This window comes from Tachypleus tridentatus, chromosome 13 (assembly GCF_004210375.1).
Source record: "Tachypleus tridentatus isolate NWPU-2018 chromosome 13, ASM421037v1, whole genome shotgun sequence".
Lineage (NCBI taxonomy): Eukaryota > Metazoa > Arthropoda > Merostomata > Xiphosura > Limulidae > Tachypleus > Tachypleus tridentatus.
This window is the reverse complement of record NC_134837.1, coordinates 192,087,553-192,104,707: the sequence shown is the minus strand read 5'-3', so window position 1 is coordinate 192,104,707 and position 17,155 is coordinate 192,087,553. Positions and strand designations below refer to the sequence as shown.

The 17,155-nt window shown below is 33.2% G+C and overlaps 1 protein-coding gene across 1 annotated transcript in view; it reads right to left on the bottom strand.

Moving 5' to 3' along the window:
- LOC143237627 (sodium-dependent nutrient amino acid transporter 1-like) overlaps window positions 1-16,131 on the bottom strand; it is a 39,317-nt gene extending 23,186 nt beyond the window's left edge. The window contains exons 1-5 of the mRNA XM_076477091.1: window positions 15,899-16,131; window positions 8,151-8,225; window positions 6,856-6,994; window positions 5,606-5,737; window positions 2,128-2,303 (exon numbers count right to left, since the gene is read on the bottom strand). Of these exons, the coding sequence (XP_076333206.1) occupies window positions 2,128-2,303; window positions 5,606-5,737; window positions 6,856-6,994; window positions 8,151-8,225; window positions 15,899-15,952 (576 nt within the window). The 5' untranslated portion in view covers window positions 15,953-16,131. The remainder of the gene's footprint in view (window positions 1-2,127; window positions 2,304-5,605; window positions 5,738-6,855; window positions 6,995-8,150; window positions 8,226-15,898) is intronic.
- Window positions 16,132-17,155: the final 1,024 nt, after the last annotated feature.

Genomic DNA, 17,155 nt, shown 5'->3' with positions numbered 1-17,155 from the left:
TTGAAAAATAGTTGAGTTCAAAAATACATAAAGAATTATGGATCTGGTATCCCCCTAGCTGTCTTACTTATGTAATACAGGGTGTTTGGAAAGTCACTGTGCAGTTTTGTAATCATATGTCTATTCAGTCTATTTCAAGCCAGCAACTGATAGCGGTGTTTAGAAACAAAATAAGAAGAATCCAAGCCTGTATTGATGTTAACGGGGGCCACTTTCAACATTGTTTATAATTGTCATTCATATTTACCTTCTGTATTCTATACTGAAACATGTCTGTTAATAAATATATAAGTGCACAGAGACTTTCCGAACACCCTGTATAAGTTTAATGTTCACTTGTTACTTATGGCACATGGTCAGAAAAGGCTTTAAAAAATGTGTGTTTAATAAAACTGAGCAGTTCGAATAAAGAAATAATTACTTTAAAAGCTGCGTTACTTGTCAGAAACTAATGTTAGATAATTTATTCGGTTGTAAACAAACCCCGAATTTCTGGTTGTAGAACTATAATGCCCCCAGTGACCCAGCGGTAAGTCGGAGGGCTTGTAATATAAAAGTCGGGTTGCGGTACCTTAGGCCCGGCATGGCCAGGTGGGTTAAGGCGTTCGATTCGTAATCTGAGGATCGATAGTTCGAATCCCTATCGCACCAAACATACTCGCCCTTTCAGTCGTGGGGGCATTATATTGTGACGGTCAATACCACTATTCGTTTGTAAAAATGTACCCCATGAGTTGGCGGTGGGTGGTGATGACTAACTACCTTCCCTCTAGTCTTATACTGCTAAATTAGGAACTGCTAGTGCAGATAGCCCTCGAGTAGCTTTGCGCAAAATTGAAAATAAACAATAAAAACAAACAAGCGGTACCTTAGGAGGGTGCAGCACAGATAGCGTGTAAGAACAAACTGTCAAGAACTCTAGTGTGTTCTAGGTACTCAAGCGCATCTTTGTCTGTAATAATTAAACCCTGTGATGTATAATAATTTCTTACTCATTGGACAATCCTGTAGAGATAAGTAAAGAAGCTTCTTCGCTGTTCCTGTAACTTATTATAAAATCTGACAATCCTTGCATTCAGCTGAAATCCGAAACTAAACTATCAATGGCCATTAATTATGAAATAAACAATTTGAACACTAGGAAAGGTGAGTTTTCAGATTTGACAACTATAAACTAATGAGTGAATATCGTTCAAATTTACCTACATTTAATAACAAGTTCTAAGAATGTAACAATAGAAGAAAACATCTATACAGTGAAATGGATGACTATTTTGCATTGCTGTAAATGGATGTACGATTAAGTGTCGGTTTCAAATGTGTAACATTTGCTTCCCCACGAGGGCTAATCTTCCCAAGTCTTATTCCTACCCATAACCTGTAAAAGATACCGAAATACGGGTCTTTGTTATTTGAAGAACTGCGATTCTAAAACGAATTAGTACAAAATACCAGTGTATAAATAAAGAAAACTAAACACGACCGACGTCCTAAATTTCAAAGGGTGACACTATTTACCGTCGAGTTGGTTGGGCTAGTAATCAATTATATAGTTCGAAAACACAAATTTTATTTGTTCTTAGAATAACAGTTTGGTACCTAATATGATACAATCTGGGCCATCTTATAATTCATAGCAATGACGTATAAAGTAACTTCTACTCTTTGGCTAATCTGGAAGGAACGACCTCCCATCCCCACCCTCGATGATCCAATGGAAACTCTGAAGCCAAATAAATTTAAACATTATGTTTAAGAACGCACGTTAGGCACAACACAGATAGATCATGACGTAACTTTATCCCTAACAGTAAACAAGCAATATGTTGAGAAAGAATGTAGATGAGAATATAGAACGACCACAACAAAACTGTAATTACTGTAATTACCCTCGAGCGAGATTTGCATGACAGGAAACTATACCTGGTTTTGTTATTCAGAACAGCTGGTATGGGTATTAACACTTTTATTGAAGCAGAGAACAACGTTTCAGGTTAATCCGAAGATAACCTAGGAAGGTCGAAACGTTGTTCTCTGCTTATCAATAAAAGGGTTAATACCTATACCAGCCGTTCTGAGATACACTTTTATTTCATTTCGGTTTATCGTCATCAAGAATTACTGTACCTGGTTTTCTTTCAGCCTGTTGTAACACGTAGAGTTGTCAGCCCAGTCGGGGTCACACCACGTCCAAGGTAACTTACTCTGCATTGAGGCAAACGTGTAAAATATTGTCAAGCACATGATAAAATTGTAGAATGTTGTCAAGAAGAAAGTTGACAGCATCTGAGCAAACCCGATCCCTGAAATAAACCATAGCTGCTGCAATCCGAGTATCAGTCCACAGAATCGTACATTTATATGCAAAAACGGCTCGTTTGGGTTGAGAAAATATTTTACAAATATTTGGTATTAACTGGAATGTCATATTTTGTTACTAATTTTTGCCAAATGTTGGTTATTTGCTGATGTCAGGAATATATGGTATACAGCAGTATATGGTTTCGTGGTTTTTTGATTCGTGAGCTGTATTTACTTTAGTTGGTTGATTTTGCTTTCTGTCTAGGTGTGTGCGTATAATGTTTTCTACGGTTTGTGGAGGAAACTTATTGATGTTGATGAAGTATTGTTTTATTTTGTCTAATTCATCGTTAATTTTATAGTTGTATTATATTTGTGGTGTGCGTGAGTCGGTTTTACGTAGGTAGGAATAAAGTGTTTGTGAAATTGTGTTGGCTTTTTTCATTTGTAGTAGTAATTTGTTCAGTTGCGTCTCGTGTGTCTTTGTTGGATTTGTGTGTATTGCTTTAAATTTGTTCGTGTCTGATAGGATGTTATTCATTTTTTGGATGTATTCATTCATGTTCATTATGACTATAGCGTTACCTATGTCTGCTTTTAGAATTTTTATGTTTTTGTCTTGTTTTAGATTTTTAATGGAATTAATGTCTCTTTTTTGTAAGGTTGTTTTTTAGTTTTCTGTTTTGTAAAAAATTTCACAATTTCACAAACACTTTATTTCTACCTACGTAAAACCGACTCACGCACACCACAAATATACGGCATCCCCAAACCTCATAAACCAGATTGTCCATTACGACCAATAATGTCCACATATGAATCGTTTAATTACAATCTTGGTAAATACATAGCATGGGCATTCTCCGAATATGTAACATCAGCCAGCTCATTCATTAAAGACTTTTTTAATTTCAAGTCTAATCTAAATCAACTTAATCATAAAGCCTTAATGGCCAGTTTCGATGTTATATCCCTCTTTACAGAAGTTCCAACCACTGAAGCCTGCAAGATAGCCTTAGAACTCTATATCCGAGACCCTAACCCAACCATAGAAATTCCCAGTAACCAGTTAGCAACCCTAATAGAATTCACCACGATAAAGACAAACTTCATGTTCAACAACCAAAACTATACACAAACAAATGGCCTAAGCATGGGCAACCAAGTATCACCAGTTCTAGCCAATATTTTTATGACACAAGTTGAAACACAAGCAATTAACACAGCATTACATCCACCACTATACTGGTACAGATATGTAGATGACACGGTTGCGGGATTCAAATCTACAGAACACATACTTAATTTTTTCAATCACATTAACTCTATACATCCCAACATTAACTTCACATGTGAACAGGAAGAAAGCAATCAAATATCATTTCTTAACCTCAAAATTACAAGAACCGACACACAATTCAAAACAGAAATCCACCGAAAAATCACCCATACTGGACTATACATTCCTTGGGACTCAGCACACGAAACAAAACAAAAACTCAACATACTAAGAAACCAAATAAACACAGCCATAAAACTATGCTCACCAGATAAAATTAACGATGAATTAGACAAAATAAAACAATACTTCATCAACATCAATAAGTTTCCTCCACAAACCGTAGAAAATATTATACGCACACACCTAGACAGAAAGCAAAATCAACCAACTAAAGTAAATATATCTCACGAATCAAAAAATCACGAAACCATATATTGCTGTATACCATATATTCCTGACATCAGCAAACAAATAACCAACATTTGGCAAAAATTAGTAACAAAATATGACATTCCAGTTAATACCAAATTTATTCAAAAACCAGGCACAAAACTGAGGTCTATACTATGTAAAAACTACACTGACAAACACCACACCAACATTATTTACAAAATACAATGTGATAACTGCCACGACTTCTATATTGGAGAAACAAGTAGAAAAATGGAAACCAGATTTAAATAACATAAAAAGTCACCTTCACACGTTTTCGAACACTGCAAGTCAGATAAACACAACATAACCATAGAAAACACTCAAATACTAAATAAAGAAACGAACATAAACAAACGCAAAATTAAAGAAGCCTTACTTATACAACAACTTAAACCCTAAATAAACCAATATAAAGGAACGCCTTTATACCTATATTAATATAATAAAATAAAATAAATTATATATTCAAACATCTAACACCGCCCTCTACATTCCGACACTCAGTTACACAACCCCTTTCAAACATGTGGTCAGCTTCCGGTCAGTTACCTCTTTCTTTGTGAACCTGACGATGACCGAAGAAGGTCGAAACGTTGTTCGCTCTTCTCTGTAAAATATTTTCTCAACCCAAACGAGCCGTTTTTGCATATAAATTTCTCAACAAGTGGGTTTCTCGACATCACTAAGAATCGTACATGTTATTAAAAAAAATATATATATATATGTATAACAAATCTCCCCGTTACAATTTTTTTTTTTTCCAGAATGTTAATTTAAAACTACTGGTGGTAGTTTTTAAATGTAATTGAAGTGCTCTTTCACACTATTCGTAATAGACCAATTAAATATTTAAAGTGTAATGACAACCTATATTCCATCAGTTAAATATTTAAAGTGTAATGACAACCTATATTCCATCAGTTAAATATTTAAGTGTAATGACAAACTCTATTGGACCAATCAAATATGTCGCGTGTAATAGCATTCTATATTAGCTCAGTTAATTGTATAAAGTGTAATAGCATCTTTTATTAGCTAAGTTAAATGTATAAAGTATAATAACATCATGTATTAGCTCAGTTAAATATGTGTATCATGTTGTATTGTTTTAACATCAATCTTATTTTCAAAAATAATGTGTGTTAATGTTTTGTAAGGATTTTACGAGAAAACCTCGAATACGTTATCACTTTCACTTGTCTAAATATTGAGTACAAGTAATAATAAAAAGATCATTTATGACCGTTGTTTTGGTTCAGTTATAGTCACTGAATCACTATACTACACCATCACAAAAGGTATAAACTAAAGTTTTAAACTTTCTTGTAACTTAATATCTACTCCTTATGTATTAACCCACTGACAGATATAAGTTCCGTATATTTAATAATTGTGGTTCTTAATCGTTGTAAAGTCAAACAACGCTAAGTTAAAACGCACGGTTGTGTTTTTAGAACGAGAAGCATTTGACCGTTGTTTGTTTTCCAAATTAAAGGGTAACTTTACAACGGTAGTCATTGTGTGCTAGCTAGTTTGTGGTCTGTATTAATATAGTTTGTACGTTTTGAAATATACTAATGATCCCACCTTTAAATCCTGGAAGACAGTTCCAAACTTTGACTGGACTTGAGCTAGCAAACTGTCCTATAGCCAGTTCCATGTAGTATAGCGGCTTAGCCATTATGAACAGTAGTATGAAGTATGGAATCAAAAACACGCCTGAAACATAAAATAAAAGTTGGTTTAAGCACCATGATCTAGAGTTTGTTTATTTGTTTTATAGTAAAACCGCATTAGGCTATCGACTGTGTCCACCGCGGGGAATCAAACCTCGAATTGTAAAGTTGTATGTTCGGTAGATTTACCGCTGTTCTACCGGGGGGCCATAATCTGAAGAAAATAAATATTACAAACATTTTTTAACTTTAGAACTATCAGGTGGAGGTGTATGGGTCTAGTATAATTTTCAAACATATTTTTTAATTATGAGTGTGTATGTGTGTCTTTTATAGCAAAACCATACCGAGCTATCAGCTGTAACCACCAAGGGGAATCGAACTCTCCTTATTTTTTGGGGACGTTTCTAATCAATTTGTGTGTGTCTCGTTGTATGCAAGTCAGTGACATTATTGACTACAAAATTCTTTATAGCACATCAGCCACATACAGAAAACTGGCCAGGCATTCGACTTGCAGTCTGACAAGTGCCGATTCGAATCCCCGTTCTACCAACCATGCACGACTTTCAGCTGTGGGAGCGTTATCAAGTGACAGTCAATCCCACTATGCTTTGGTAAAAGAGTAATCCAAGAGTTGACAGTGGGTGGTGACTACTAGTTGCCTTTCCTCTAGTCTTACACTGCTAAATTATGGACAGCTAGCGCAGATAGCCATCGTGTAGCTTTACGCGAATTTCAAAACAAACAAACAAACAAAACGTGAAGAAAAATAATGCGGTTATTTGGTTTATTTCCTTTAGTAAATATTAATGTATTTTATATAGGAAATGAGCCATTTTTCTCGATTTATTTTGGCCAATTCTTTACACTGAGTACTGCAACAGGAAAAAAAATTGAAATCACTCAACACCAATCAACATTCGGATTTCACCAGTAGTAAATGGTAATGTAGGGTTAAAAATGTAAATAGCTTCGAAAATAGCCTTTAAATTAATGTTTTAAATACCAGTTTTTTATTCTTTCTTGAGAATCAACAGCACATTCAAATAACATGAATTTATTATGTCTTTCAAAAATAACCTTTTGAAGACCGGAAGAAAACCTATTCCGAGTATATTGTTGTTGTTTGTATAATAAAACACCGCAAAAAGTACCTACCTCCGCCATTTTCGTAGGCTAAGCTGGGAAATCGCCAAACATTTCCAAGTCCTATTGAAATTGAGATGCAAGAAAGGAGAAACTCGATTCCTTTCGACCAGTTTCCTCTGTGGTCGGTATGATCGTTTTCTTCGTTAATCTGAAAAGTATTAAAAATACATTTTTTCATACAACTTTTACGTGGTGCGTTAAGACTAAAATAAGAGTTAACGCACTATCTCTTGTTCGGCTAACTTGCCTAAATTTTACGTTTTCTGCCGCAGCTTTAAACCAGTAAACAGGATAAATAACGGAAAGAGAAAATAATAATATGTTCCAAGATAACAAAGCATATTTGTAGGATTAGGTTTTTTTAATCCAAACCGATCTCGCAGGTGTATTGTTTTTCCCCTTTGGATTATAGAATAAATCACCAGACAATGATCGTTATAGCTCAGTTTAATTTTGGAGCAGTAAGTAATGTGCATATTTCAGATCATTTAGCTTCAATACACGAAATTTGTGGTTTTCAAACACGTGACAACGTAACAAAGAAATAATAAATTCAGAGAGATGATCATTCAATTACCAAAATTATAAACGGTTTTCAACTATAAGAACTTCCTACAGAATCTTACCAGAATGTCGTGGTTCTTATTTGTTAGCAGTTAACCACAAAAGCTGCACAGTGGGCTATCTGCGCCCTGCCCGCTACGGGTATCAAAACCCGGTTTCTAGTGTTGGAAGTCCGTAGACATTCCATTGTGCCAGTTGGGGGCGATCGAGTTACATTATTTTGAATAGTTATGAATATATATATATCTAATATGAATTTTGCGTTATTTTAACGTTTATGTATGGAGTACCGTCCGAAGATAATACTGGCTAAGCGAAAGTTGAAAATAACACTGGCTAAACGAAAGTTGAAACTAATAATGGCTAACCTAAAGTAGTAATGCAATCTTTCTTCTTCCATCTACAACCTGAACAAAGAATTCTGATGTGCGTTTGTTATTATCCTGCATCTGTTTGCTGTTAAGGGCAAAGCTGCACAAAGACATATCTCTCCTGGGGAAACTGTAGGGATTGAATCCTCAATTTTAAAGTTATAAGCCCTGAAGCTTACCGCTGAGCTACTGGAGGAAGCATAATAGTAGGCACGGTAAAAACAACAAGTAAAGTGTAAGAATCAGTGTTACTGTTTTCTGTAAATATAAAGTGCACGATATTTTAAAACATTCATAATAGCCTGATGCACAAAGACTTTTATCGAATAAAGACATTCCACAAAAACATCAGTAAAAAGTACGTTTTACCTCATTTCCAGATTTTTCATCCAGTTCTCCTGATATTGTAAATAGTTTTCTCGATGAGAAAGAATTATTTGTTTTCTAAAATATAAAAAACATCATTTGTTTTGTTTTCTCGTATGACATAAAGATGATTAAATATCAGTTTCTTTTGTTTTTAAATATAAAAAACTACGAGCTGTTATGCGCTTACAAATATTCAAAAGGATGGTCGCTACCTGCCCATATTTATTTAATTAATCAATATATTTGTAGATAATGAAAATGTTACTAAACAATTTTATCTAGAAATATGCATTTAATTCAATTTAATCTAATATATGTATTACTTAATGCATTTTGCATTAAACTCTTGAGGCAAGATTTTGCACTACGCTTCCTTGTAACAGTTCTTATATTTATAAATTTATTGAATGTTTTTATAGCACATGAGCTTAGTGATAAAGCCACGTAATGACATGTATATTCCAGAGTCATCGTGTAGAATCTTAAGGTCTCAATCACGTGAGCCTTGACATTTATAAAACCGTTAAATAACGTGGAAAAGAAACCAAAGGGATTGGAAGTGCACTGCATTTAAATAAGATGAAACAATACAGAATATATAAGTATAGGTTTATAGTTACGTCAGGTTAGCACAGTAAAGATGAAACAATATAGAATATATAAGTAGAGGTTTATTGTTACGTCAGGTTAGCACAGTAAAGATGAAACATTATAGAATACATAAGTAGAGGTTTATTGTTACGTCAGGTTAACACAGTAAAGATGAAACAATATAGAATATATAAGTAGAGGTTTATAGTTACGTCAGGTTAACACAGTAAAGATGAAACATTATAGAATACATAAGTAGAAGTTTATAGTTACGTCAGGTTAACACAGTAAAGATGAAACAATATAGAATATATAAGTAGAGGTTTATTGTTACGTCAGGTTAGCACAGTAAAGATGAAACAGTATAGAATACATAACTAGAGGTTTATAGTTACGTCAGGTTAACACAGTAAAGATGAAACAATATAGAATATATAAGTAGAGGTTTATTGTTACGTCAGGTTAGCACAGTAAAGATGAAACATTATAGAATACATAACTAGAAGTTTATAGTTACGTCAGGTTAACACAGTAAAGATGAAACAATATAGAATATATAAGTAGAGGTTTATTGTTACGTCAGGTTAGCACAGTAAAGATGAAACAGTATAGAATACATAACTAGAAGTTTATAGTTACGTCAGGTTAACACAGTAAAGATGAAACAATATAGAATATATAAGTAGAGGCTTAAATAGTTACACCACTTAAACACAGTAAAGATGAAACAATATAGAATATATAAGTAGAGGTTTATATTTACGTCGGGTTAACACAGTAAAGATGAAACAATATAAAATACATAACTAGAAGTTTATAGTTACGTCAAGTTAACACAGTAAAGATGAAACAATATAGAATATATAAGTAGAGGTTTATTGTTACGTCAGGTTAGCACAGTAAAGATGAAACATTATAGAATACATAAGTAGAAGTTTATAGTTACGTCAGGTTAACACAGTAAAGATGAAACAATATAGAATATATAAGTAGAGGTTTATTGTTACGTCAGGTTAGCACAGTAAAGATGAAACATTATAGAATACATAACTAGAAGTTTATAGTTACGTCAGGTTAACACAGTAAAGATGAAACAATATAGAATATATAAGTAGAGGTTTATTGTTACGTCAGGTTAGCACAGTAAAGATGAAACATTATAGAATACATAACTAGAAGTTTATAGTTACGTCAGGTTAACATAGTAAAGATGAAACAATATAGAATATATAAGTAGAGGTTTATTGTTACGTCAGGTTAGCACAGTAAAGATGAAACATTATAGAATACATAACTAGAAGTTTATAGTTACGTCAGGTTAACATAGTAAAGATGAAACAATATAGAATATATAAGTAGAGGTTTATTGTTACGTCAGGTTAGCACAGTAAAGATGAAACATTATAGAATACATAAGTAGAAGTTTATAGTTACGTCAGGTTAACACAGTAAAGATGAAACAATATAGAATATATAAGTAGAGGTTTATTGTTACGTCAGGTTAGCACAGTAAAGATGAAACATTATAGAATACATAACTAGAAGTTTATAGTTACGTCAGGTTAACACAGTAAAGATGAAACAATATAGAATATATAAGTAGAGGTTTATTGTTACGTCAGGTTAGCACAGTAAAGATGAAACATTATAGAATACATAACTAGAAGTTTATAGTTACGTCAGGTTAACATAGTAAAGATGAAACAATATAGAATATATAAGTAGAGGTTTATTGTTACGTCAGGTTAGCACAGTAAAGATGAAACATTATAGAATACATAACTAGAAGTTTATAGTTACGTCAGGTTAACATAGTAAAGATGAAACAATATAGAATATATAAGTAGAGGTTTATTGTTACGTCAGGTTAGCACAGTAAAGATGAAACAGCATAGAATACATAACTAGAAGTTTATAGTTACGTCAGGTTAACACAGTAAAGATGAAACAATATAAAATACATAACTAGAAGTTTATAGTTACGTCAAGTTAACACAGTAAAGATGAAGCAATATAGAATATGTAAGTAGAGGTTTATTGTTACGTCAGGTTAGCACAGTAAAGATGAAACATTATAGAATACATAAGTAGAAGTTTATAGTTACGTCAGGTTAACACAGTAAAGATGAAACAATATAGAATATATAAGTAGAGGTTTATTGTTACGTCAGGTTAGCACAGTAAAGATGAAACATTATAGAATACATAACTAGAAGTTTATAGTTACGTCAGGTTAACACAGTAAAGATGAAACAATATAGAATATATAAGTAGAGTTTTATTGTTACGTCAGGTTAGCACAGTAAAGATGAAACAGTATAGAATACATAACTAGAGGTTTATAGTTACGTCAGGTTAACACAGTAAAGATGAAACAATATAGAATATATAAGTAGAGGTTTATTGTTACGTCAGGTTAGCACAGTAAAGATGAAACATTATAGAATACATAACTAGAAGTTTATAGTTACGTCAGGTTAACACAGTAAAGATGAAACAATATAGAATATATAAGTAGAGGTTTATTGTTACGTCAGGTTAGCACAGTAAAGATGAAACATTATAGAATACATAAGTAGAAGTTTATAGTTATGTCAGGTTAACACAGTAAAGATGAAACAATATAGAATATATAAGTAGAGGTTTATTGTTACGTCAGGTTAGCACAGTAAAGATGAAACATTATAGAATACATAACTAGAAGTTTATAGTTACGTCAGGTTAACACAGTAAAGATGAAACAATATAGAATATATAAGTAGAGGTTTATTGTTACGTCAGGTTAGCACAGTAAAGATGAAACAGTATAGAATACATAACTAGAGGTTTATAGTTACGTCAGGTTAACACAGTAAAGATGAAACAATATAGAATATATAAGTAGAGGTTTATTGTTACGTCAGGTTAGCACAGTAAAAATGAAACAGTATAGAATACATAACTAGAAGTTTATAGTTACGTCAGGTTAACACAGTAAAGATGAAACAATATAGAATATATAAGTAGAGGCTTAAATAGTTACACCACTTAAACACAGTAAAGATGAAACAATATAGAATATGTAAGTAGAGGTTTATTGTTACGTCAGGTTAGCACAGTAAAGATGAAACAATATAGAATACATAAGTAGAGGCTTAAATAGTTACACCACTTAAACACAGTAAAGATGAAACAATATAGAATATATAAGTAGAGGTTTATATTTACGTCAGGTTAACACAGTAAAGATGAAACAATATAAAATACATAACTAGAGGTTTATTTTTACGTCAGGTTAGCACAGTAAAGATGAAACAATATAGAATACATAAGTAGAGGCTTAAATAGTTACACCACTTAAACACAGTAAAGATGAAACAATATAGAATATATAAGTAGAGGTTTATATTTACGTCAGGTTAACACAGTAAAGATGAAACAATATAAAATACATAACTAGAAGTTTATAGTTACGTCAAGTTAACACAGTAAAGATGAAACAATATAGAATATATATGTAGAGGTTTATTGTTACGTCAGGTTAGCACAGTAAAGATGAAACAATATAGAATACATAAGTAGAGACTTATAGTTACGTCACATAAACGCAGTTAAGTTTGAGTAAAATGGAAATCGTGTTTTTTTGTGGTTTTTGTTTTCTCTACATTTACGTTCAGTCATTCCTAAGTGGTAGTTTTTAATTTGCAGTTAAATTTCTGAAGTTGAAATAATGAAAATGTTATTGAACAATTTTAAATAGAAAAAGAATATATATATATATATATATATGGGCATAATGAACTTATAATATTCTTTGAAAACAATTCCCTGTATATATTTGTAAGTTTTAGTTTTAATGCTCTATGTTAGTAGTCCCTCTTCTTGAGCTGAAAGACTAGAGAAAAAGCAGCTGATCAACAGCACCCACCGCCAATTCTTTAGCTACTGTTGTCTGACCGAATAGTGAGATTTGACTATCATTCTTATAACGACTCCATGGCCCTAATGTGCGGAATATGTATTTTGAGGTAATGGGACCCAAACTAATACTATTGGATTTACAGTCCTAGCACGCTAAATCACGAAGCCTCGTTCGGTCAGTAAAAAATAAAAAAGTAAATATACATATATATGTGAAAATATAGGATAATAATATATCTTTGCTAAATGAGATTTAGGGTTAAGTGAGATCTAATGAAACTTTGTAATAATATTAATAATTTCTAGTGTTACAGAATATAATAATTAATGTCACTTGCTATAATTTTCACTGTTTTAACTGATGCGACAGGAGCAGTCTGATGTCAAGCTCCAACCTGACTGTGTATCCAAATATCATACAGCGTTGCCGCTGAAGGCAATATGTTTTGTCAGCTGTTGGCGCATTAGAAGAGTGACAGTTAATCCCGTTATTCGGTTCAAACTCAGGCAGACCATTATAGTTCAAATTAATGCACGATTACACAGTACTAGGATCTTGGAGTATTTTGCATCACCAGAATACCAACTCAAATGTACTTTAAATGACATATTTACACACGTATATACATAGAATTGAAAAACAGAGATATAGCTTACAGAATACTCAGAAATCTAGTTTTTTTATTTTATCTTTGAAAACTATTGTGTTTAGTTATACAATAGCTGAAAGTCAAAAACCTAATATCTAAACCAACAATCAAAAATCAACTTCATTATTAAAAACAACGTAGTGATAATTCCTAACAGTGACGTCAATACAAGCTATATGATGGCGTCATTTTTGTTAATTTTTTTTCTTTTCTCTGAAGATGATAACTCTTTGGTTTGTCTTATCAATCGCATGCAGGATGTACGACCTAGAAGCCATTGTTCTTCTCACAAACAGTAAACAAATTAAAAGTTTTAAATACAATCACTTAACAGACAAACAGAAATTAGGATTCCTTCTGGTCAGTTACGTGAATTAATTTTAATTGGTTTGATTTGTTTTGAATTTCGCGCAAAACTACACGAGAACTATCTGTGCTAGCCGTCCCTAATTCAGCAGTGAAAGCCTAGAGGGAAGGCAACTAGTTATCACTACCCACCACTAGCTCTTGTATTGATGGCTATTTGAAGTCGTCCCTAACTTTGAGCAACTACCAAAGAAAATTAATGTATGTCCCCAATTTAGCAGTGTAAGACTAGAGGGAAGGCAACTCTTGGGCTATTCTTTTACCAACGAATAGTGGGACTAACCGTAACATTATAACGCCTCTTTTCAATCTCGGATTACGAGTCGAGCGCCTCAACCACCTGGCCATGCCGGGTAGTTTTCTGTTGTATCGCACAGATTCAAACACGTCCTTAGCAACTCCGAAATTTGGAGTTCTAGAACAAACCACTCCCAATTTTATTGCGAATCGCCAAACAATGTTGTGATAAAACACGATAAGCATATATACGCAGAAACTTATTACATCTTTTACACCAATCATTTGGTCTGTCATTCTCAACTGGCAACATATTTTCAGGATACTATTCTTTGTATTTCCATTGTTCTTTCGTCAATCAGTAGTTCCACGTTATCTAACACACTCGAGATGCACGTGCGTCATTACTTTCATCTTACACATTGTTAAACTTTAGTGTGTTTACGTCATCGCGACACACTTCTCTTTGCTTTTTGTTTGACTTTCGATGCCTTTGCTACTTGTTAGCTAAGGGCAGTTGAAAAGCATACATTTATTAAACTCTCAAGTGTTGATAACCAATGTATGTTATGAAACTAAAAAATAATAAAAGAAATTGTATTCCTCTCATTCATTAATCGTCGTACATTTTAATTATTACGACAATAAATATATGTTATTATCTCACATAAATGAAGATTTTATCCCTGTTGTGTTAGTGTAGATATTCTGGTAAGTAAGCGAAACTATTCCCTTGTAAACAAAAGCTAGTCAAAAGTACCCTACAATCCATCATCCATTTTAAACGATTTACGGGTTGACTACCACTCTTATAACGCACCCCCAGCTTAATATGCAATGACTATTTTGTGTAGTATCGTAGATTTACTTACAACTTTTGGTTTGGTTTAGTTTGGTTTGAATTTCGAGTAAAGATACTTGAAGGCCATCTGTGCTAGCCGTCCTTAATTTAGCAGTGTAAGACTAGAGGAAAGACAGATAGTCATCACCACCCACCGACAACTCTTGGGCTACTCCTTTACAAACAAATAGTGGGATTGACTGTCACATAATAATGCCCCCCACGGCTGAAAGAGCGAGCATGTTTGGTGATACTTTTGGTATATTGTAACTTCACAGCTTTCTGCTTAACAAATTAAACTGCTTACCAAGGTCTAGTAAAAGTCATGGAAAAATACACATAAGTGCACAATATTAAGAAGTCATGATTGTTTTGGGTTATTTAAGTTTGTTGAAAGTAAATAATAAAAGTTTCAGATCTAGTCTTAAAAATTACTTATTTTTTTTACTTACGAGTATTTTCTTTGAAATGTATGTTACAGCAACGGAAGCAAAAATTGCTCTAACTTTTCATTAATATCACTAATGGGATATCACCTAATTATTTCAAAGGAATTTTGGAAAATATTTATGATTTCTAGGTAATTGTTTTGTGATAAGAGAGGACTCTTAATATGTTTTCATTTATTTTAATTTCGATAAATAAGGAGATTAAATTAGTTGTTTAACTAACTAATAATTCCTTGTCTATTTTATATTTTCACTAGAAAAATATATTGTAACTTATACTTTTTGTTCACTTTTTCAATTTCGCATAAAGCTACTCGAGGGCTATCTGTGCTAGCCGTCCCTAATTTAGCAGTGTAAGACTAGAGGAAAGGCAGCTAGTCATTACCACCCACCACGAACTCTTGGGCTACTCTTTTACCAACGAATAGTGGGATTGACCGTCACATTATAACACCCCCACGGCTGAAAGGGCGAGCATGTTTGGTACGATGGGGATTTGAATCCGCGACCCTCAGATTATGAGTCGAACGCCAGTATATAGATTGTTTTACTTATCTTCTCAAACGCATGAAATTAAGTATTTTAGGGAATCTTGCAAGTATGTTACATGAAGAAACGAGAGCTGATAGATCAGTAGAGCTGAACATAATGCTATATGTTGTATATGGTATGTATTTTCAGTAATTATTATACAATATATAAAAATATAATTACCTCTTCAGCGAAGTCATAATACCCTGTTCTATCTTTAAAAGTCGTTTCAGGCATATCAAAGGACGTTAGGACAAAGGCTTCGTTGGAAAGAGAAATTGAAAAACAAGCTTGGAACGCGTAGTTATGTCCAGCAATTTGATAACTCTGTTATCAACCAAATATCCTGACAGCTGAATAGGAATTATGAAAAGTGTTCTTAGGACTGCACGTTTTAAGCATGTGGCTTACGAGTTGGGTAATCTATTGCAGTTGATAAAGGATGGCAGAAGGTGTAAATGTATAGAAACGTTTCCTCATAAATTCCTGTATGATCAACCGTCGTTTACGTTTTATCTTACGTAAATTAAACAGACTTTTGGCATGTTATCCAAGTAAAACCCAAATCCACCTTTAAAGAACTATAAAGTCAGGGAACATCAACTAATCTATAAAAGTTACGTGTGATGAACCTGCAGTAAAAAACAACGATAATTTTGTGAACGAAATATGTCCTTGCAAACTATTTCAGTAATAGTAAATGTTTACACAATTTTAGAAGGAAATAAAGCAAATTATATTGTTTTTTTCACTTCACACAAAACGAGAAACATGTAAAAAATTTAATGTAGGGTTAGTGAATACAGTGATGTATAGTACCTGCGCCATGTTTAGAAAGCTATTGGAGACTTAATGGTGCAATAAAACAGCAATTTTTTTAAACGGTCTATTACTACTTTTTGATGCAACCTACAAGTTAAACAGCAATTACATTTTACGTATTATCCAACGACGACTTTATAGGTGCGAGCTAAAATCTCTAAGTGCTTGCTTCAATTCGTTTTCAAGAAAAATCATTTTACAATCATTTACTGTTTTGTTTGTTTGTTTTTGAAATTCGCGCAAAGCTACTCGAGGGCTATCTGCGCTAGCCGTCCCTAATTTAGCAGTGTAAGACTAGAGGGAAGGCAACTAGTCATCATCACTCACCGCCAACTCTTGGGCTACTCTTTTACCAACGAATAGTGGGATTGACCGTAACATTATAACGCCCGCACAGCTGGAATGGGAGCATGTTTGGTACGACGGGGATTCGAACCCGCGACCCTCGGGTTACAAGTCGAACGTCTTAACACGCTTGGCCATGCCAGGCCCATCATTTACTGAAAACAGTAATGCTTCTCAAATCGCCATTTCTTTTACTTCCAGACAAATATGTTTGTTCTGGGGTTGACTTAATTGTTTATTAACTCTTCTAATTTCGTATATTTTTCGAAAATG